At 36.3% G+C, this 22,287-nt stretch overlaps 1 protein-coding gene across 3 annotated transcripts in view; it reads left to right on the top strand.

Moving 5' to 3' along the window:
• Positions 1-22,287, top strand: part of WASHC4 (WASH complex subunit 4) — a 38,163-nt gene that overhangs the window by 10,795 nt on the left and 5,081 nt on the right. The window contains exons 8-29 of one of the 3 annotated variants that reach the window (XM_059815983.1): positions 978-1,020; positions 1,544-1,647; positions 2,268-2,388; positions 3,891-4,014; positions 4,129-4,256; positions 4,965-5,125; positions 7,004-7,132; position 7,236; positions 8,476-8,601; positions 9,882-9,989; positions 11,891-12,037; positions 12,146-12,225; positions 13,156-13,261; positions 14,091-14,207; positions 15,169-15,337; positions 15,477-15,631; positions 17,204-17,278; positions 18,089-18,193; positions 19,665-19,799; positions 20,537-20,645; positions 21,351-21,417; positions 22,131-22,221. In XM_059815983.1, coding sequence (XP_059671966.1) covers positions 978-1,020; positions 1,544-1,647; positions 2,268-2,388; positions 3,891-4,014; positions 4,129-4,256; positions 4,965-5,125; positions 7,004-7,132; position 7,236; positions 8,476-8,601; positions 9,882-9,989; positions 11,891-12,037; positions 12,146-12,225; positions 13,156-13,261; positions 14,091-14,207; positions 15,169-15,337; positions 15,477-15,631; positions 17,204-17,278; positions 18,089-18,193; positions 19,665-19,799; positions 20,537-20,645; positions 21,351-21,417; positions 22,131-22,221 — 2,401 coding nt within the window. The remainder of the gene's footprint in view (positions 1-977; positions 1,021-1,543; positions 1,648-2,267; positions 2,389-3,890; positions 4,015-4,128; positions 4,257-4,964; positions 5,126-7,003; positions 7,133-7,235; positions 7,237-8,475; positions 8,602-9,881; positions 9,990-11,890; positions 12,038-12,145; positions 12,226-13,155; positions 13,262-14,090; positions 14,208-15,168; positions 15,338-15,476; positions 15,632-17,203; positions 17,279-18,088; positions 18,194-19,664; positions 19,800-20,536; positions 20,646-21,350; positions 21,418-22,130; positions 22,222-22,287) is intronic. The other 2 variants (XM_059815981.1, XM_059815982.1) reach the window with 2 other exon arrangements.

The following is a 22,287-nucleotide window of genomic DNA, read 5'->3' as shown; positions in this document are numbered from 1 at the left end:
AACGTTGTTATCTAGGGATACGGAGAGTGCTTTGCTTTGCAAGTTTGGGCTTTATAAGCCATTATGAAAGTGGATTTGTTTTATTTTCAGAAAAGGTGGTGTTTTTGAGATGCAAGAATTCTAATTTTTTGCCATTTTTTGATAGAATTGATGCTTCGGAGGGACTTAGTCTTTGTGATTAAGATATTGTCTTATTACTCTTTGATGCTTGCTCTCTTTGAGAGAGAGTTTCCTTCTGTGACTGGTACAGTGGATACCACTAGCTGCAGATGCTGAAAAAATCGGATCACTTTCACAGTCTAATGTTTTAAATATGTAAATCTTGGTATATATTCCTCACAGAACAACCATGGTTTTAACACCTGAGGTTGAGCTTAGTAAGGGCTGTTGGGCTTAGCTCCTCTGAAAACTCTGAGGAGAGTTTAGCTCTGAATGGAATTGTTGGGTTTAGCTCTGAATATAACTGCAGGGCTCTTGACTCCTCTCCCCGCTGCTCCAGATAGGATAGCATCATTCTCCTCAGTTTTATTTGTTGTCTTACACTACAGCACAAAGTAGACTTTCTGTATGGTGCTGAATGAACAAGGTTGGATGTGTAGCTTGGACATGGCTTGATTAAATGTGTGAAGTGATTTTTGTACTTCTGGGCCACAGGGCTGTATGTATCAAGGCTACATGCCATTAGCATAATTGAATTGGGAATTGCTGATATACGTGTGCACTGAATGCAGTCAGTGGTTTGAACGAGTCACATGCTGTACATTTAAAAATGCAATATTAAATTTGATCATAGCACGCAGATTTCACATAGTGTATAGTTTTAATCAGATTTTGAGAATTCTTTTGTTTTCTGAAGTTATTATGTTAATGAAGAAAAATGTACGACAAGAAACAAAGAACACACCATGATAGAGAATTGATAAATATGCCTTTTTAATCCTTAGAACAGAGCATTAAAATATTTATTTTGTTTACAGGAATGCACCTAAAATTATAGAGACATCTGGAGTTCATTTTCAGGTGGGAATGACTTGGAGCCCCTTTTGCTTATGTTAATATATGTGTGTCTTGATCATTAATGCTGAGAAAAGCAGCAGGAAAGTGAATTTCAAGTACAACTTTTAATCTGGAATCTCCTTTAAAGGTTTTATTTTGTTAATCCACTTTTTCTGGCATTTATGTGGAAAGGGCTAGTATCTCCATGTCTGTCATAGTCTAGCTTTCTTAGCTGAAAAGTGTTTGCATGCTCCCTTATTGTGTGTAGTATGTGCTTCTGCATGTAGACAATTCTGAAAATTCTACCTTCAATGTCAAATTACACCAGTGAACTTAAAGTTGTGTCTATATATAAACTGATGTTCCTTGTGTCACTACAAGAAATGCTAAATCTATAGGCTAGCAAACCAAGAAATCTCCAGTTTAACTCTCTAGCTGATGTCTTGTTGGCTGATAATATATTGAAAGGAACTGAAACTTTACTTGCCACACATGCCTGTAATAAACTTTTCAATAACTATAGTCCTTTTCCTTTTGTTTTAAACAGGCAATGTACGAGCATCTGGGAGAGTTGCTCACAGTCCTAATAACTCTTGATGAAATAATTGACAATCACGCCACTCTGAAAGATCACTGGACCATGTATAAGAGGTGTGTCTCTGAAGGTGTGAAACGTACTCCCACAACATAAGATTAAAGCATGTGTGTGTGTCTTTGTTCCAAGAAAGTCAGTGTGCGAACATGGATTTTGGTAGCCCTGAGAGGTTTCCAGAAACCTCAGTGAAAGCAGGGCTAAGCTCCCACTTTGTCCTTCTAACAGCACCAGTAAGTTTTTAAAGTGCTGGATGTTACATTTACAATATGTGGTAAGCATCCTGACAAACAGAATTATGGTTGGTGGGGTTTAAAATACATTCAATAAGAAATCTAATTTTGCACAGAACTGATCTAAGACTATCCATATTGATCATGGGTATGGGCAAACAGATTTAAGAATGCTATCTTAAGTAAAAGCTGAAGAGTCAACAATTATAAAGGTAGTCAAATTAGCGGAATAACTACTCTGTTTCATTGAAAACCTGAATAAAATGGAGTTATTCAAATGCAAATAGCTTATACAGACCTAGTGGGTTTTGTGTTTTCAATTTTGGAGTTGCTGCTGGGCGCAGATGTGGGCAATTAAAATCTAGTCTCAAAATAGTACAGGATATGATGAAGCTGTGAGCGTGTTTTAATTGTGTTGTATGTATGTGTTTCATATCTCCTTACAGGCTGCTAAAATCTGTCCATCACAACCCTTCTAAATTTGGGATTCAAGAGGATAAACTGAAACCGTTTGAAAAGCTGCTGTTAAAACTGGAATGCCAGTTACTTGACGGAATGATATTTCAGGTAATGAAATTAATGTTCCCCAGTATGATAGGGGAAAATATTACGTGAAAGTGACACTCTTTGGAATGTTTATTTGTTTTGTTCTGGATACAGTGATATGTGAATTTGGCTCTTGCATCTGTGCATGGGAAAAAAAAAAGGCTCTATTGTAAGATCCTTCCTTGCTCTTCTCATGTGCTAGAAGTGTGCCAGGCTTTGAATGGTAGCAGTTAATGCTTACTGTTCTGCAGAATTAAAGAAACACAGACAACTTGGCATTCAGACTGTGTGTTATCAGGGAATCTGTTTTTCACCAGGAATTTTAATAGTGGTCAGGCTTACTTAGCATAAGTCCACTTTATTTTAGCTACAGGTTAAAGTGTCCTCAGTAATCCTGAAAATATGTTTAGTGTGACTTCTTGTTGTATATTTTGTCTCATTCCTAGCATATGAGACAGGTAGCTGTCATGGGGTACCACTTCAGTGGTGTATACCCCCAAAACATGCAAGTGTACGGGTGGATGAGAAGGATTATTACTTTTTCTATACAGTTAATTTAAATGTGTTCATAGAAGAAGCCATCTCTTTTTAGAAAAGTGTGTATTTGAGACACTGAAATTGCATATTGTGGCATAATGGGCAGAGGATAGCATTGCTGAATCTGGTCACAGCAGAGTCAATTGAACAGGACTGTTGCTCAGTTCTTACTGTTGCATGTTAAATGGCATAGGGAAGAAGGTTTTGTTCTGTCAAAGCCTCCAAAAGGGAAATTTTAAATAATTAAACACAAATTTGTCTTATTCTTTCAAAGGACACTGCTACTAGCTATCCTTTTTTTCATCTATATTTCTCTAATGTTGCATTAGTACAAAGACTACATTATATGTCTGAGACATCAGTAGGATTTGTCTGGTATCCATTCAGGACGTTTCCCCTCCAGTCCTGCCAATGTCCCTTCCTAACAAAAATACATGAAAAATATTCTTAAATACAATTCCATTAAAGACTTTTCTAATATCTTTAGATGATCTGAAGTGGTTTTTTTTTAACTATTGTGTGATTTTTTTTTTTTTTTGGTAATTTTTTTTTAAACAGCCACCAATGGTGTGAGGGTTTTACGCTACAAGTTCATGAACCACATCCTACAAGTGACTTGCATGATAATTTCATTTAGTTAGTACAGTTAGTGACATTTTATAATATAATAATGCAAATATGCATCTAGTTTCTTATCACTAGCACATCATGTGGTTTCTTTAAAAATGCCCCTTAACAGAAATGTTAAGTAAATAAAATGTTTTTTTGAGTTTTAGGTATAAGAGAGGTTTTCAGTGTTTTCTTTTGCACTAAATAATTTCAGTATACTTAAAAATCTGTATGTTGTGAAGTCTAAGACTAATTTCAGGTTAGTGCTATACAACACAAATCAATGTGCTCTTGCAGTATTCTTTTGCAAAATCAGTATTCTTTTAAGGTTCAGAATTCATGGCATTATCAGTATGCTTTTCTTTCTTTTTGCTCAGGCCTGTATAGAGCAACAGTTTGATTCTGTAAATGGTGGAGTGTCAGTGTCAAAGAACAGCACGTTTGCTGAAGAATTTGCTTATACTCTTCGCACAACTTTTGGAAATGTTGAAGCCAAACTTGGTAATGCAAGCTCACGATTCTCCTGCCAGCTTCACTGTTTCTAAAATTTTTTGTATTGTTTGTCTGGGAGTAGACTTCAAAAAAGGATTTTTTTTTTTTGGTGTATTTCTGCAGGTGAACCTTCAGAAATTGACCAGAGAGATAAATATGTGGGCATCTGTGGCCTTTTTGTACTGCATTTTCAGATTTTTCGGACTATAGACAGGAAACTTTACAAGTCATTGTTGGATGTCTGTAAAAAGGTGAGTGCTTTATTCTTTTGTCAATAATTAAGAGGGAAAAAAATCTTGAGTAATAAAATAGATAATTTTGTTAGTTGTATAGCATAGCAAAGACTTGGAAAAAGAAAACACACAATTTACTGAAACAAGTCAGAAAGCAGAATTAAGATTTTTCTACTTTTTATAGTGTCCTTCTTCCCCCGCCCCCCCATTTTCTTTTAAAGATGCTCCAAACCCCTGTCCACTCACTTAGCAGCAAGGTAAAATAACTTGAAATTACCATTAAAGTGTTTCTTCTCAAGCTTAATGTTGCACTGAAGACAAAAAATTCTTTGAGTTATGAGTATTGTGGGACTGAATAAATGCTTTGGGTTTTGACCTTGGCTATAAACATATATCTTGAAAGACATCTAAGTCCAAAAGTGATTGGGGCTTTTTCATATCAGGTGGTATTAATAAATTATTAAATTCTCTACCACTCCCAGTCGTTCTAAACAGAGTTAATAACTTTGCCTGTGGTGTCCTTGGTGGACTTCCAGGGGAGAAACCTTTTTTAATGTGAACATAATAATTTGTAGAAACTAGTTATGCAGAAATAAACTGAATTGTCTGTTACGGTTCGGAAGAGGCATAAGAAACATGCATGGTGGCATAGTATTTGTTGTAGTTACTTATGTTTATTGCTACTTGTAGTATTTTTTCCCCATTTTTTTTCTTTTTTACCCCTAGGTACCAGCCATCACATTAACTGCTAACATTATCTGGTTTGCGGACAACTTTCTGATTCAGAAGATACCAGCTGCCGCCAAACTTCTGGACAAGAAAAGTATTCATACAGTTAAAATGCAAAGGGAGAACTTTCTACAGCAGAAGGCACAGTCACTTACCAAGTATGCTTCCCAAATATTGTTTCATGGTGCTGTTTGGCAAACAGTTTATAAACGCGTTGGTTTCTTCAGTCAGTGTGCTAGCATGTTGCGTAGTGTTGCTCAGTGGTGTTAAACAACTTTTTCATTTCACTGCAGCAATATGTTTTTGTTAGTGTTGCTGAAAAAGCGTTGGTCAAAATGAAGCTTTTTTTTTCACGTCATGCTTTCAGAAAAATGTGTATTATGGCACCAAAATAACAAAGTTCCTGGCAGTTCTAAATATTTGATTGTTTCAGTTATTTCTACTTCCATACTTTCAACTTCCATTTTTTTAAACTAGTGTCTAGTAACCTGAGCTGCTCTGTTTTCTATTAGGGCTCTCTGCTTTCCATGTGTTTACGGAGGTAAGTTGCTAGTAGGCTTAATCTGCTTGGTGATGGTACTTTCTTTGCAAGCATTTCTTTCTTCATGATGGTTTTAATTGCTTGTTTAATGGTCTTTGAAATTATCTATATTTGAAAAGGCTTCTCTTTTGTGCTCTGCCTGTAGTTTGCAGGTCACTTTCTTCTCTAAGTGCTTTCTAAAATACATTTAAAGACTCGTTGGAATTCTTTTTAGTTGTCAGTCTTATGGACAAGTGTGCTGCACTGCATAGGGAGGTAACAGGGCTGAGATTTCTGTTTATGTTGTAGACCAAAACAAGAAAGTGGAAAATGGGGTCTGTGGAATAGAAGTAAAAACTTACATTTTGCAGGTTGTCTTCCAACCCTGTATGCAAGCTGGCAGAACGGGGTTGGAGGAGAGGAGGGAACGGGGAAAAGAAACTCCAGAGCAGGGAAAAGAAACTCCATGTCTACATGATCCTCTGGCAGATTATTTTCACTACTGCCGTGTTTCTGTTTCAATCCACCTCTTCCTGGTTTATGTCCTACATCCACAGGAAAAGTCAAGAGCTCTGACTGAATTCTTTCTTGGGCTTTAATTCCTGGATGGACCATAATTGCACTGCTGCTTTGCTTTTGGTCTTGGGCAGTGGTACAAGTCGTGTCTTGCAGCTCTTAATCTTAAGAAAAGGTTGAAAAAAAGATCTGGGTATTCATGGACATTTTGAGGATACTGTAATATGATGCATATCTTACATCTGCTGATTTGAATTCTGCCAATAACTTTTTCTTGCCTTTTTACAAGTTCTTGCATTGCCTTTGATAATTGGACTGTTGCCTGAAATATGAGTACTCTTTTTAAAGTGTAATTTTTTTATGTCATAATCAATGACCTGAATACATTCCTGCTATAACTGCTATAATTAGTATTGCAGTGTCACAATTCTGTAGCATGGAATAAACAGAAGTTTTAAGTTAACTCTATTTAAACATTCAATTATGACTAGTGTAATCCAAACAGATTAACTTCCGGAGAATTATGTTATTTAAGAGCAGTCTAGTTTGGCATTGATGTAATGACAAGTTTTATGTGTGTGTGTGTGTGTAAAACCAGGAATTCAAACTTGGAGGGAAAAAATTAAAATAAGCCTAGGTCTTTTTTGTCTAGTGTGTAAAAGCATTTTCTAGCAGTTTTATTTACTGTTTTAATTCAAAGAAGTGTAGTATATGTACTGCTAAGAGGGCCGTTTCTTCTCTTGAAAGATAAATGATTTAGATTCTTTGGGGTATGTTTGTACAGATATAATTGGCAGACTAATCCTTACCAATACAGAATTAAAATGTAAATGAGTATGAGGTTCCAGTGCTTTTGGGAATGGAAAGTTACTACTTTGGGGACTGAAGATTTAGCATACTTCCCTTGGAAGAATTTACGCTTTGGAAAGAGGAAAGAAAATCCTCATACTCTTCATATTTGAAGTAAGCAACACTGTTTGTTTGTTTGTTTCCTCTCCAGAGATATGCAGTCATATTATGTTTTTGTGAGCTCGTGGATGACAAAAATGGAGTCTATCTTGTCAAAGGAGCAACGCGTGGATAAGTTTGCAGAAGACCTTTCTAACCGCTGCAATGTCTTCATTCAGGTGTGCAGTCTTTTAATGTGGTGATACAGCAAATGATGCAGCAAACTGATGTTTTGGTGCAAGTTGTTGAACATAAAGAAATCACAGAGATTCTGTGATCATCAGTGTGTTATTTTACGATGTGGGAATTCTTCTAGAACTTTAAATGCCCAGTAGATACTCTTTTAAGTAAATCTGTAAAAGGTACTTCTGTAAGTCGTGTGGGGGAAGCGAATCTGACTAAAATATTCAGTGGATAAAAATTTTTTTCTCTTGATTTAGGAAATCAAGAAAGCTTCATTTCCTCTGTAGTAGAGTTTTTGGGTTTTTTTCCTTTTGAGTCAGTCATGAGATACATAAGTTGGACTGAACCAGTGTCTTAATTTAGTTTTATTTAGCACAGTACATACTTCCAGTAAAGGTTTTGTGTTGTTTCATTGTGCTTTGCCTAGTGATGGTACTTTGCAAGAATCTTACTACGTTCCGAGGCAGCTGGTTTTCTTTTGGCCTACTAACAGCATGTAGTCTTAATGTAAGATGCATCTTATTTCTGAATTTATTTTTTGCAAGTTTTGTTATGTATCTATCTGCCTGACAGAAATCTGATGAGAATAGGTGTGTGAAGGGTTCAGGATCATGCTTCTTCCATATCAAAAGACATACATGTACTAGGATCTGTGGGTTTTATATTTGAATTATTTGCAGTGGACTTACGTAAATTTTGCTCTGTAGCAAATTGAGGTTCCTAGACCACTTTCTGTCTTTTCCTGGTCTCTTCTTTTTTATTGTAACTACTTTTCCTTTGAAATAAGTTGAAAAACATTTTTGTCATGCTGTATGTAGTCAATATTGTATTTAAAAGCTTAGCATACATTGATTTAGAAATGATTGCTTTTTTTATTGTGGGATGGACAGTTCTACTTAGACAGTGTAGAACTGTGTATATACTGTCAGTGTACTTATTCCATGGCTTCTGGAAGTTTTAGTTTGTTTTTGTGATAGGCTATTTTTTGGGGGAGTGGGAGTAGTTTGGTGGGTTGGTTTACAATAGGTCTGAAAATATTAGACCTTTGAGGCTGTGCGATTAATTAAGTCACTGAACTATGTTTAATTTGAATGGCTCTAGAAGAGGTTAATGATCAGGTGAGCTGATGACTTGTAGGCAGTTTCATAATGTCTGCCCAATAAAAAGGTCTCATTCAGCTTTGGGATCTCAGGCTTGCTTATCAGGTGAAGGGGTAGGTTCTCTAGTGTTAAGAGGCAAAAGTTAGTTCTGTCATGTATGGAAGAAAACAGAGAGGACTTATTTGATTGATATGTTGTGAAAAAATTCTCCCCCCCCCTCTTTACTCATTTTATTTTTTAGGGTTTCCTTTATGCATACAGTCTTAGCACCATCATTAAAACTACAATGAATCTCTACATGTCAATGCAAAAACCTATGACCAAAACCTCAGTGAAAGCTCTATGCAGACTTGTAGAACTTCTGAAGGTAGGTCACTGGATGAATACTGGTCAAACATCACATATTAAACACCCCCACCCCCAAAAAAACCCCGCAAACCCCACAACTGAGTGGGTACATGTTTTTGCATGGCTTCTGTTCTCTAACCAAATCCAGTCTTGAACAAGGATATTTGGGAGGCTAGAATTCATTTATTTAACTTCTAGCTGCCTGCCTCAGTTGGTATCACAGAATGATTGATGTTGGAAGGGACCTCTGGAGGCCATCTGGTCCAGTCTCCCCCTGTTCAAGCATGGCCACCTAGAGCCGGTTGCCTATGACTGTGTCCAGATGACTTTTGAATATCTCCAAAGATGGAGACTCCACAACCTCCCTGGGCAACCAGGCTGTGCCAGTGCTTGGTCACCCTCACCGTAAGAAAGCGTTTCCTGATGTTCAGAGGGAAACTCCTGTGTTTCAGTTTGTGCCCATTGCCCCTTGTCCTGTCACTGGGCACCACTGAAAAGAGAGAGCCTGGCTTTGTTGTCTTTGCATCCTCCCTTCAGGTATTTATATACATTGATAAGATGCCCTGCGCCACCAAGCCTTCTCTTTCCAGGCTGAACCATCCCAGCTCTCTGTCTTTCATCATATGTGAGATGCTCCAGTCCCTTAATTACCTTCGTTGCGCTTGGCTGGACTCTATCCAGTATGTTCATGTCTCTCTTGTACTGGGGAGCCCAGAACTGGGCACAGTAACTCCAAGTGTGGCCTTACCAGTGCTGAGTAGAGGGGAAGGATCACCTCTCTCAACCTCCTGACAATACTTTGTTGAGTACAGCCAAAGATCCCGTTAGCCGCCTTTGTGGCAAGGGCGCACTGCTGGCTCATGTTCAACTTGGTGTCCACTGGACCCCTAGGTCCTTTTCTGACAGGCTGCTTACCATCTGGATGGCTCCCAGTATATATTGGTGTATGGAGTTGTTCCTCCTCAGGTGCAGGACTTAGTACTTTTTCCAAAAGGAAAATACTCTGTTTTGAGAACTTCGGAAAGCAATGGTGAACAGAGCTGGATTATTTAAAAAAACAAACAAACCCAAGAAACCAACAGAATTTACATCACAGACAGTCTTGAAACTTTTTTACACTCCTGAATGATTTGATTTTCTCAGTTTCTAAGCGTTAATTGCAACTGCTACTAACAGTGTATTACTAAGTGGAAAGAGTCTGTATTTGCAGTGTGGATGAGTCCGGCAGCGTGAAGCCAAATTCTAAAGACAACAGTGTTATTAACTACATGAACTACTGTGTTTTGGCATTGACTTTAGGCAATAGAACACATGTTTTACCGAAGAAGTATGGTTGTGGCAGATTCTGTGACACACATTGCTCAGCATCTGCAGTATCAGGCTCTTCACTCTATTTCTGTAGCCAAGGTATGTAATCCAAGGTCTAATAATTAATCTTCCTAGCTAAGTGTTTTAAAAATAATCTTAATTTTCAATTAAAGTATTTTTCTTACTTTTGCAAAATCTGTAGTGTTGCTCTGTCATAGTTAACAGATAGATAAGCTTTCCAATAGGTCAGAGCTTTGCCTTAGAAACTGTTCAGCATAGATAGCTATCTATTTTTGACCAAGAATGTGTCCTCTCTTCCTCAAAACTGCTGTATCTCTTGTCCTGTTCCTCTTAAGTTCTTTTTAGTTTTTATTTCTAGTGATTTTTTTTTTCCACAAACTGACCTTTTCTTACCTCTTTTCTGATGCACATTCTTAAAGCAATCTGTTATAGGTCTAAGCAAACAGGGTTATTTATTTAAATCTTTGTCTGCTTGGCAAAATAGCAGTGGTTAATACATGGTGGCTTACAGGAGTCTAATGTGAGCGTAAATTCACTATTTCTCTGTGGGGTAAAATGGCTTCTGATGGTGAGACACTGTAATATCTACATATTATATCTTCCTATAAACAAGATCAGTTTACTACACATTTTGCTTGTCAAATCTTGAGTTTCTGAATTCAGGGCAAATGGGAAAATGAGATTTTTAGTATACCTGTTCTGATGTATTAGTGATTGTTTTATTATTTCATCCCATTCAGTAGCAGAATTGCGAAGGAGATAAGCTATTGATATCAGTGCAGCTATTAAATTTTCCTTTTTTTTTTTTTTGACCATGCTCACGTAAATGGATTACAATTTTAACAGTAGACTTCTGTATTTTGGAAGTTTGATATGTTTGAAATTTAGCTGTAATCTCAATTTATGTATCTGATGTCTCCATATTTTCTAGTGTAGGCAAAAAAAAAAGTTGTACTTCTAAAAAGCTGATATATATATCATATTATATATGTATCAGGAGTAGCATGAACTAAAGAAGTTCCAAGCTTCAGAGCTACTAAGAAAAGCTGTGTATCTTCAAACAAACAGTTCACATATATTTAGATAACTTTGATAACCTTTACAATGATATCTGTAATTACATTACAAATTACTTTTAAATGCATAGAGGTATGCTGTGACTTGTGTATTGAGTGGATATCAAAGAGAACACATCTGTGAACAGTTCTTGATATTTTGACTACTTCTCAGAAAATATGTTAAGAGGCAAATGCTGGTAAATAGAAGAGTTCATTAGTACTAATCTTTTTTTATCTGCTCCACTTTGTTTCTAAGTGGTGTAAGGTCTAAGGCATATACCTAACATAGCTTTAGCGTGTAAAGTTAGGAACTTCATATTGAACATATTTTCTTAGAATCAGAAGAGGTTTTCTTTAACTCTTTCATGAAACTGTACCTCTTCTGAGTTACACTGCTACTCACAAATAGGTCTGTGACTTCAACTTCTTAGTCAGAAGACATGGTTCCCTTCATTTGTTCATGCAAATGTTTTTGCACTTAATATTTGTGATAAATTAGAATTTGTAGAAAATTGCAAGTTACTGTTATTACCATGTTTATACGTCTTCTGGCTGTTCAGCTGTAAACTGTAGTCTGTGACCAACAACAGGGTGTTACTGGTTAAAAAATAATTAAAAAATTTTAAATTACATTTACCTTAGAACTAAAATTGACATGCAGCTTGCACAGTATTTGTATACTGTATGACCTAACCCATGTTCATGCTGAACTGAATATATTTCAAGTATATAGATAGGTAATACCACTGAATTGATAGAGTAAGTGAATCTGGATTTGGTTAACTCTGTTCACAAAACATAGTTTGTTTGCAGAAATACTCAATTTATGGCAAGTCCATAAGCTTTGGAAAGAAGAGGTAAGCTATTGTTTTTGGGCTTAGATAACTTTTCTCTGAATTTCTGTGTCTTTCTGTCATCAAGAAAAGAGTCATTTCTGATAAAAAGTACAGTGAGCAACGCCTGGATGTCCTCTCTGCTTTGGTGTTGGCTGAGAACACCCTCAATGGGCCAAGTACAAAACAGAGGCGACTAATTGTTTCCCTTGCACTGAGTGTAGGAACACAGATGGTAAGTGCTGTGATTGTTCCAGACCTTTACTTGTTTCGTGTAGTATCTTACAAAGAAATATAATCTTGTCTTTTTTTTTCTTTTTTCTTCCTTTCTTCATTTGCACAGAAAACTTTTAAAGATGAAGAACTCATTCCCCTTCAGTTAGTTCTGAAAAAACTAGACTTGATCAGTGAACTTATAGAGCGGTAAGCAGTGGCACGTGATACATAGTAGGCAGTGTAGTGTCACTGGGGGCGCTGGGTCTTCACTGTGCAACTTGCAAAATCTGGTAGCGGCATGCTGGTGGTGATTTTTGCATGTATTGTAGACCAGGGATGGACAGAAAGAATTCCAGAGCTAAGTCTGAAGCTTGCTGGTCTTTGGGCAAGTCATATTTTACCTAACTGTTGCCAGTTAGGTACTCCACTTCTCTGATCGTTTAGAAATTCTGTCACTTTCTTGGATGTCTTGACTTTTATGTTAAGCAAAAGTCTTCCTCTTAACCCAAACCCAAAAGTTATGAGTTAATACCAGTCTGTTTGGGAGATTGGGCTGTTAGTTCACGTGTGACACCATGTTTTACTCCTGCTGTGGTTTCACTGGACATTCAAGTTACACGATGTTGGCCATCTGAAAGCCAGGTGAATATCTGGGTTCCATGCATACTTTATGGAGAGAGACAAACACCTTCAGTGGATGACTCATGGGATAAATTCCTGGGATAAGTGTTGTACACAGGTTGTATCAGGAGAGGCCTGTTTCTCTTTTTTTGACTTACAGGAGAAACTTAGAATATATGCTAGACCTCTAGGCTACTAACTGCATGCAATAAGAAAATAGTTATTTAGGATTTTGCTGTAATGTAAGGTTTAATTTTTTCAGAGACTGAGTAAACCTCTTTTCTAAAGCAGGTACCTTTTTATTTATAAATAGCCTAGTGGAAAACAAGAAAAAAAAAAAAGTTCTTCAATAAAGAACTTTCTTTTGAAGGACAATGCATCTGGAACACTAAAGTAACCATGTAAAACTTCGGCTTGAAAAGCTGTCTTTAGTTTAAACACACTAAAATAAATATCACTGTGTTAGAAGAATGGCTTCTTGTGATTCTGTGTCTAATAAGTAATCTTGTATTCTAGAGTTCGAGCACAATGTGACTGTTGTTTCTTATACTGGCATCGAGCAGTCTTTCCAATCTATTTAGATGATGTGTATGAAAATGCAGTTGATTCTGCTAGACTGCATGTAAGTAATGATGTTAGTAATTTAGTTTAACAAGCCACTGTAGTGGGAGGGATCCAGAGGAGGAGAGGATAAAGCTTAGACTGAGACTCTTAAGGAAAAAGCTAAAAAAAAAAAACCTAAAACCCAGACAAGAGTTACTACTGAGGCAGAAATTTCTTCTCCATCTGGAGGATATAAAAGCAGTCTTTGTTCTAAATCTAATTAAAGTATATCTGTTAGACTGCTCTGAAAATCTCAGGTTGCTATTGTTAACTCTGGGTCTCTGTGTTTCTGTCTCTTTGTGCCTCTCTTCATTCATTCTAATTTGAAATGAACACCTTTTGCTAGACTTGAACATTAAAAGTCTTTGTTCCACATTGTGGTTACCTATTTCTAAAGCACATACCACTATGTTCAGTGATGCTGTGTGGGATAGTTGTCCTGTAGCTTTTTCACCTCCTATCTCTCCTCCCCTCTTTGAAGTATCAAGTATTTGCTGCAGAAGTGAATCATGCACTGGCATGCTAATCCTGATAAAAAAATCAATCATCTGTTTCAGTATTGTGCATACCATGGTCAATTACAGTACTAAAATGATTATACTGCAAATAATTTCAGATTAAATAGCTAATAATTATGACCTTCTGGTAAATGGCTCAGTAGCAACTAAAAACTTCAGATGAACACATTAAGGGCAGGAAACTTCAGTAGGGTTTATGAAGTCTATCTTTAATGAAAGTGGGAAGACTAGCAATTTTGGTTTGTTTGTTAGCTTTGAACACTATCTATTTGAGATGCTGTTAGCATGTCTGTCAATCTGTTGGTTAAGCATTATAGTTTCTTTTTTCAGTATATGTTTAGTGCACTACGGGACTGTGTACCTGCTATGATGCATGCAAGACACTTGGAATCTTATGAGGTGCTTCTGGAATGCTATGACAAAGAAATCATGGAAGTGCTCAATGAGGTAATTTGCTGTGAATGGAAATCAAAGGCAACACTATACTTGGAATGTCTTATAGGCCAGCATCTATTGAACCAAACCTGGTACGATCTATAAAAATAGCATAGAGACCTTTGAGATTGGTGTGAAGTATTTTAATAAATAAGAAAGTGTTCACTGGTGATTTTGGTTATTTAAGACCTGTTGTTAATGGTATCTGTGTTGGCTGGGAACATGAAAATACTGCACTCTAAGTTACATAGGTTGGCAAAACCTCAGTTACAGATTTGACAGTGCAGACAGAGGAGTGCTTTTTGTCAGATAAGCGTCTGCTTTCATGAATGCCTAAAATAAGTACTACCCTTCTTAGTATGTGTGCATGGCTTTTAGTAGTGAAGGCTTTGTAAATGTAGGTGGCCTCTTTAGTGAATTATTATCTAGAATTACAAAGGATGTTTGACAGAGAAAATGAGTATTCACATTTCCCAAGTCCTAGGTTTTAACCTTTGAACCACTCTTTTTGTTTGACTAGTTCAAAAACAAACATTACACATTCTGCAGAAAATCAGGCCAAATTGCTTATTGCAAGACTCTTCCTCAATGAGTTAGGTCTTATTATTATCTAGATATCCCTAAGCCTGGTTTCCCTTAAGATGAGAAGTGAGAATACTTAAGTTTAAATTGGGTTGAACTCCTACATGGAAGTTTTAATCATGTACAGAATGGCATTAGGTTGCTAAGCCTTTACCTTTTCTGACCTGTGTAGCTTTTTCTTGCTATTGTGTACTAGAACAAGAACATAGGAATTAAATACTCTTCTGGTCCCCAAGTATTGATTCACTTTGACTTGTGTGGCCCTGCCAAAGCAAAGCTGTCTTCACTAGTTTAACTAGTCTTTTATGTATCTCTGGAGAGAGATGTTCTGCTAACAGAGCATTGTAAGCAGACACTGAACATTACTTTTTTTTTTAACTTCCCTGAATAGCACTTGCTGGACAAATTATGTAAAGAGATAGAAAAGGACCTGCGCTTATCAGTTCATACACACCTAAAGCTGGATGACCGAAACCCCTTCAGAGTTGGTATGAAGGATCTAGCTCACTTCTTCTTTCTGAACCCAATCCGGTTTTTCAATCGATTCATTGACATAAAAGGTGAGGAGTTATACATTTTCTTGATTCCATTACTTTCATCTCTGTTACACTTTGGCTTAGTATGTCTTTTCACTTATTTCCACACTTCCCTAACTAAATAGGTAGTATTATTTTAGTTCATCCTTTTATGTGTTTACAGCTTATGTAACTCACTATTTGGACAAGACCTTCTACAACTTAACGACTGTAGCTCTTCATGACTGGGCCACCTACAGTGAAATGCGAAACCTAGCAACTCAACGGTATGGCTTATGTATGACTGAAGCACATCTTCCCAGCCAGACGCTGGAACAGGTACAGTGCCCACAGGATATGAATATCATTTGTTCCATTACACTGTCATACTAGCTAGCTATTCAAAGGACTAAGTCATTGAAATGAAAGTACCTAAGAGTAGAGAACTGTTTGGAAAAAGTGGCCTTTAATTTCTTGTTGACTTCTGAGACAGGATCTTTATCTACCTTTGGAGATAACACCGATATCAGTTAATTTCATGTTGGACTTGTGGGGTATCATCCATTTTTTAACATAAGATTTAATAAAATGAAATCAGGTATACAAAGTCAAAGAACGTTTTCTTGAAAATTCAGTATCAGCAATTTGGCAAGCAATACATCTGGAATACAACTTCACAAGCCTGGAATGACCTTTGAATGATGGGTCTTCTTCCTGGTTTATTGCTTGCTTCTCAGCAAGTTCTGCTTAGTGATCATCAGGAGACACTGTTTCACAGGCTGGACATGGCAGACTTTGGGACATCCATGCTTAGCTTAATAGGAGAGTGACTCAGAGCCTCCTAGAAACTGCTAAACATGGTTACATATAGATTAAAGTTGTAGTTTCATCAAGTTAATGGTGAAGGTATTCACTGTTACAGGGTCGGTGCAAAAGAAATACAACTTGCATATTTCTGAAGACTTTCCTTCAAGAGTTTTAGTATCTTGGATATTATTGGTAGTTAGCTTCATTCCCTCATTTGGGTTAGCACGTTGGTGAAAGCTCTTAGAAATACAGCCTCTTTTTTCTAATGTTCAGGATGGCTGTGTCTTTCTAAGTTGCGAAAGGGAATAGAACTAAGAACTCTAGCTGCTTCTCAGTACAAAAGTGCTGTGGATTAATTTCTCTTTCTGGCTTTGGCTTTCTGTTGGCAATATTTGGCCATCACATTGTTATAAAGAATTAAATCATTTCACGACATTGGTTTTGTAACATTCATACTGGTACGAGCTTTACTTCAAAACAAAGACACGCCACGCCACACTCCATTGCCCCCTGGCCCCAGCAAAATCCTGATAAAATCCTTGGCACAACTGGAAATAGAGTGTATAGATGAAATAGCATCCTCTCTATGCACAGTAATACTAAAACGACTCATTCAAGCAAAACAATTGTAAAACTTACATTTTAAATACTAAACTTCAGTCTTCTGGACAGATTGGGCAAAACAATATCAAAAAATAGCTAGCTGATTATGTCTCTGTAGAAATCTGTGTGTCTATATAAATATCTAAGGCAAGATTCCATTTTCTGGAATCTGAGAACAGCAAAATTTCTATTTTATTTTTTTAGTTGGGGCTTGTGGAATAGACTGGAGGATTCCTTACTTTCAGGGGAAGTTGGAAAAATCAGGCAGAAGCGTAAATTTTAAAAACGTGAACTAAGCTGCTTTTTTTTTCTCTTCTAAGCATTATCTTACAGACACTGAACAAAAATTAAGAAAGTCTTCATTTTGCAAAGAGAAAGCATTGCTTTCTAAAATGCTTTCAAGTAACTACAGAAAGTATTTACACACCTTAGTGGTTAGGCATGTCAGTAGTTCTTGAGGATTTTTATCATAATAATTCTTAATAGATAATATTGTTTCAGGGTCTGGATGTTTTGGAAATCATGAGAAATATTCATGTTTTTGTATCTCGCTACCTCTACAATCTGAATAATCAGGTAAGGTATATCCCATACTTTTTCCTGGATTTGGCTCTGATTTGAAGGATTGAGAAGTGCAGAGTAGTATACGTGTGAGAAAAACCTGAGCTGAATGTACATAATAATAAGCTGTAAAATATCTATTGCTGCTCTAGAAAAACATCTTTGGCGATGCTGTAGACAGGTCTCAGAGAATGTTCTCTAAGCATATTTTGAGTATGGTGTGCCAATAGGATCACTCCTTGTCAAATATTCCACTACAGCTAGGAGAAGGTAGCAAGGATAATTGGCAGCTATATAAGGGCATACTAAGTACATGATTTTTTCAGCTTGAAAAAAGTGTATCTGAAAATGGGTTACTAGAGAGATGAAGCAGTGAATGACATAGAGTATGTACAGGGAACAACGCTTTGTGGTTTCTCACAATGTGAGAATGAGGGTCCCACTACGAAAATGAGTGGCTTTGTTAAAGAAGAAGTAGTACTTTTTCTTCTAGCACAAAATGCAGTAGTGGAACTCATTGCCATAGTATATACTGGGGCCAAAAGAGTTTAGAACAATTAATGTAGGATATAGTCTTAATAAATATGAGAGTTTGGCTGCAACGTCCACCTTGGAGTTGTTTAATCTCTGCTTTGCAGAAAACGGAAGAATCTACCAGATAAAGTTTATTGTATGCATACTCTATTTTCTTGATTCTTTCCCTAACCACCAGTTATTAGCTGCTCTCAGAAATAGGATATGGACTACCTAGATTGATAATCTATCACAGAATCAGTTTTGGGTAAATAACTTTTTTTCTTTTTGGTTTTCCCCCTTGCTTCCCAGATCTTCATTGAAAGAACAAGTAATAACAAGCACTTGAACACAATCAATATCCGACACATTGCTAATTCGATTCGAACTCATGGAACAGGAATAATGAACACAACAGTGAGTATTTTTTGCACTGTTGTTGGATATTTTTTTAATAGTGCACAAAAGCCTCCAAACTCTTGCATCTCCTAATGGTTTATTTGGTTTTGCAAGTTCTAATAATGCAATAATAATGTCCTTTGTGTATTAATAAAACAAATTGGTTCTTGGACACAACACAGATCCATATCAGAAAAATCTCTCGGGAGTTATGCCACTTCCAGTTGTTACATAAAAGTTCATGAAGCAATCTAAAACCACATCAAATAAGATACAGATGTTCTGGTGGGATTCTGAATTTCAGTAAATATAAATAATACTTATCAAACTAATATAGTAGAATATTTTGATTTCTAAGTTGCCTGTATAAATTAGCATGCTCTAAGTTTCTCCTTATTGACACTTAACTGCAGCAAAAGTATCTGTACTAAAGCAAATCTTTAAGAAATGCAATGTTCATTTTTTAAGTTCATCTTGTAACTGTTAACCTTAAGAAACATCAGCTTTTCAGTTTGCGAAATAAAAGCTACAGACCTCCGATAATTTATTGGAAGGCTGACTTCTTACTGCAACACTTTTAATGATGTCTGTACTGTAGGTGGTCATTTTAACCAGCTGAAGGCATTTACCTCTTTGCAAGGTAAATAAGAGCACCTCAGGTTTAGATACAGTGCCAAAGGTATTTTCAGGGTGGTGCTTTCCAATCTGCTGCTCAACTTCTTTCTACCTCTTTGCCGCTTTCTTTTTCCCATTCTTCTGGCTCTATCAAAAAAGAAAAAAAAAACTTGCTGAAATATTGAACCCACTCTCAAGTCATTACTTTAAAAGTGGAAATAATTAGAAAAATAAGGTTTTCATTATTTCTTGCATTATTGGAAATAACTTCCCTTGCAGTATTCTTCTGAGAGTGGGGAATTCAGTTACTCAAAAAAATGCTGTTACATTATTTCCTGATGATGTAGATTTATTCACTTCTGATTGTGAATAAAGTTGTTTTACGCAGCCGTGAGAAGTAATTGAGATGTGTAGGGTGGAAATGTGCTTCTGCCTTATGGGAAAGTGTTTTAGAACACTTTGAGGATGTGAAATGGTGTGGCAGGAAGTTATGCAGATTCCACAAATTGACTGAGGAAGTTGAGCTTCCCTGCCCGTTTCGACTTGACATGTTTGTATTGCTTCAAAAGGACAGTTACATGATATTCCAGACATAAACTAATGGCTGTGTAGGGCACGTCATTGAATAGCTAACTTGTCCGTTGGTCCCTCTGCCCTTCCTGGAATAGAGTAGGCCTTCCAGGAGAAGGGTTTTCTTTATTCTTTTAAACCAGTAAAATTAAAAAGATAAATTGAGAATAACAGATTGAAGTAAACCAAGTAGAAGGTTCCATATAAATGTAAGTTATTCAGGAATCTACTGAAAACGGGTTGCTTAGCTATGCTTGTTAATTTGCTAACTTTCTTGATTTGACCATTTTTTTTTTTCTTCTAGGTAAACTTCACTTACCAATTTTTGAGGAAAAAATTTTATATTTTTAGCCAGTTCATGTATGATGAACATATCAAATCCAGACTTATCAAAGACATCAGATTCTTCAGGGAAGTCAAGGATCAAAATGATCACAAGGTATGGTAATTTTTAAAGGATTGAGAGTAACTTAGCTAAAAGAAGTGCTACTTTCATGTGACTGAAGGTGCACCAAACCATAACATTCCTATTATTTAAATGTGTATCTCTAGACAAAGTGATAGCTTTTGTCCTAGCAAAATGCAGTGTTACAAGTGTCTGTATTCAGGATGGCTTTGTTTCATTGTGGCTGCTCTGTAAATGTGGAGTTGGCTAAAATTATTCTCTGTGTCCTCAAAACAATGATTTGGTGGAGACATAGTCTATTGGAGGTTCTAAACTTCTGGTCCAAATCATGCTTGACAATTGTTGTCAGTTTTGAATAATAAGATTATTCAAATTAAATCCAAAATGATGTGAACGTGTAGCACTTATTCCAGTATGTCAGGATTTGGTACTAAGGTCTGATTTTTTTTCCATGCTGTGGAAAATTGATTTCTTAAAAATGTCAGAGACTGCCAGCTTCTTTGTATGTCAAGTTCTTATTTCTTTTAGGAATACTTTCTCGTTCACAGTAACACTTCTATTTCACTTCTCAGCTTGCAGAAGTGACTTAGCCAAATGACTTTTGTGAACTAATATAGACAGGCAGGTGTATAATTTATAAAGAAAACAAAGAAGCTGTAGATGTGAGGTAGGAATACATTGCAAATAGAATTGTATTGAAATGATGAAAAAAAAAGTCTTTTTAAGGATAGGTAATTATTCTTACAAATTATTCTAAAATATGTTTCTAGTATCCCTTTGAAAGAGCAGATAAATTCAACCGTGGCATCAGAAAACTTGGAATAACCCCGGATGGCCAGAGCTATCTTGACCAGTTCAGACAACTCATAAGTCAAATTGGTATGAAATGCTATCTAAGACAATGTTATAAATGTTATTAAACGGAAGAGATCTTCACAGTCTAGTAACTGAACTTTTAGCTCAGACTAAGACTAGATTTAACTCCAGTCAGGTGGAATGTACTTCATTTGTACCCCATGTAAAATAAATACTCTCATCTAATTACACAAAAACGACCCTGGCATGTCTTAATCTAAAATAGAGTTACAGCTTGCATAGATACCTGTTCCCTTTTAAGTTCTTCTTTTCTGTATGTTAGGGAACTGACTTTCATCCAGATTGAGTGTATTTCCCGGTAAAATAATAGTACTCTTAATGTATTTCAGAAGATAGCCATATATCCAGCTGAAGTAACTTTGACATGTAATGTGACATTACAGTGGTATTTTCAGCCATTGATGCTGTAGATGTGCAGGACTGATCTGAACTTACAAGTGTTTAATGTGCCCAGTGGAAAGAGTTTGTATTACTTGGCCATTATGCTATTATGAAAGCGAACACAGCCTTGCTAGATGATGTATTTGTGTTTTATTTCTCTACATAGACTTTTGATACTGGGGTTCAGTGTAGCTTTTTTAACTTGGCTTTCAGAACAGTTTCTTTGCCAGAACTATATAGCAACTTTAATTTACATTTCAGAGCTTATAGGAGTGTGTGTATTTAAATAATTATAAATTACTTCCTTGTTTTTTCTTGTTTTTAAAGGCAACGCTATGGGTTATGTACGAATGATAAGATCTGGTGGACTTCACTGCTGTAGTAGTGCTATTAGGTACTTCTGCAAATACTTCATTTTTCTGTTTGCTCCTTCTCATTCCTTTGCTCCCTATTCAGGCTGATATTCCCTAAGTTCTTACCTATCCCCCATAAATTTTGAAAAGGTCCATTTTTATGCCTTCATTGAAGTGGAATTATCAAAAACAGTGCTGAAATTCAGAACTGTACAATCATTGTCATAAACCACTAAAAATCAAGCAAATTCTATGGAAAAATACTGCAAAAGAGTTAATAGAATATACATGTAAGTCATTAGTCCTCAGTTAAGTCTGTAATTTCTGATGTTAATCACTTCGAGGGTGCATTAAGGAAAAATAGTACAAGCCTTGAGGAACTTGGAAAAAACATTTCTTTGATACTTATTTCTGCATAGATCATTATCTATGTTTCTATAAGGTCATTAAAACATAGTGACTTTTACATACAAAGAAATAGTTGGTTTTCTTGCAAATAATAGTAAACTTACAGTTACCAAGGGCAGCAAGTGCTAGAGAGAGGGGATGGCAGCCTGGTAAAAGCAGAAGTACAAATCATGCTCTGTGTGTTGAGAAGTGAATTTAATAGTGCCTGGATGAGAATGGTATGGCAGATATGATATAACTTCAAGTTCAAGCCCAGAAGACTAAATTAACTAAACTATAAATTATGGTAGATACTTCAGTGAACATAGACAGTTGAGGATAATCCTAACAAACAGTAAGTTTTCAGGTTTGTTCCTGATCTGGAAGATATAGTTAACTTTGAAGAACTGGTGAAAGAAGAAGGACTCTCGGAAGAAACACAAAAAGCAGCAAGGTACGTTAACATCATGCTTTTGAGGTCTGGGATGAGAGAATTGTGATTTTCAAAGTTATAAATGCAGCTA

This window comes from Gavia stellata, chromosome 4, assembly GCF_030936135.1.
Source record: "Gavia stellata isolate bGavSte3 chromosome 4, bGavSte3.hap2, whole genome shotgun sequence".
In the NCBI taxonomy this organism is placed as follows: domain Eukaryota; kingdom Metazoa; phylum Chordata; class Aves; order Gaviiformes; family Gaviidae; genus Gavia; species Gavia stellata.
Note: the sequence above shows the minus strand (reverse complement) of the source record. Positions and strands in the feature narration are given on the sequence as shown.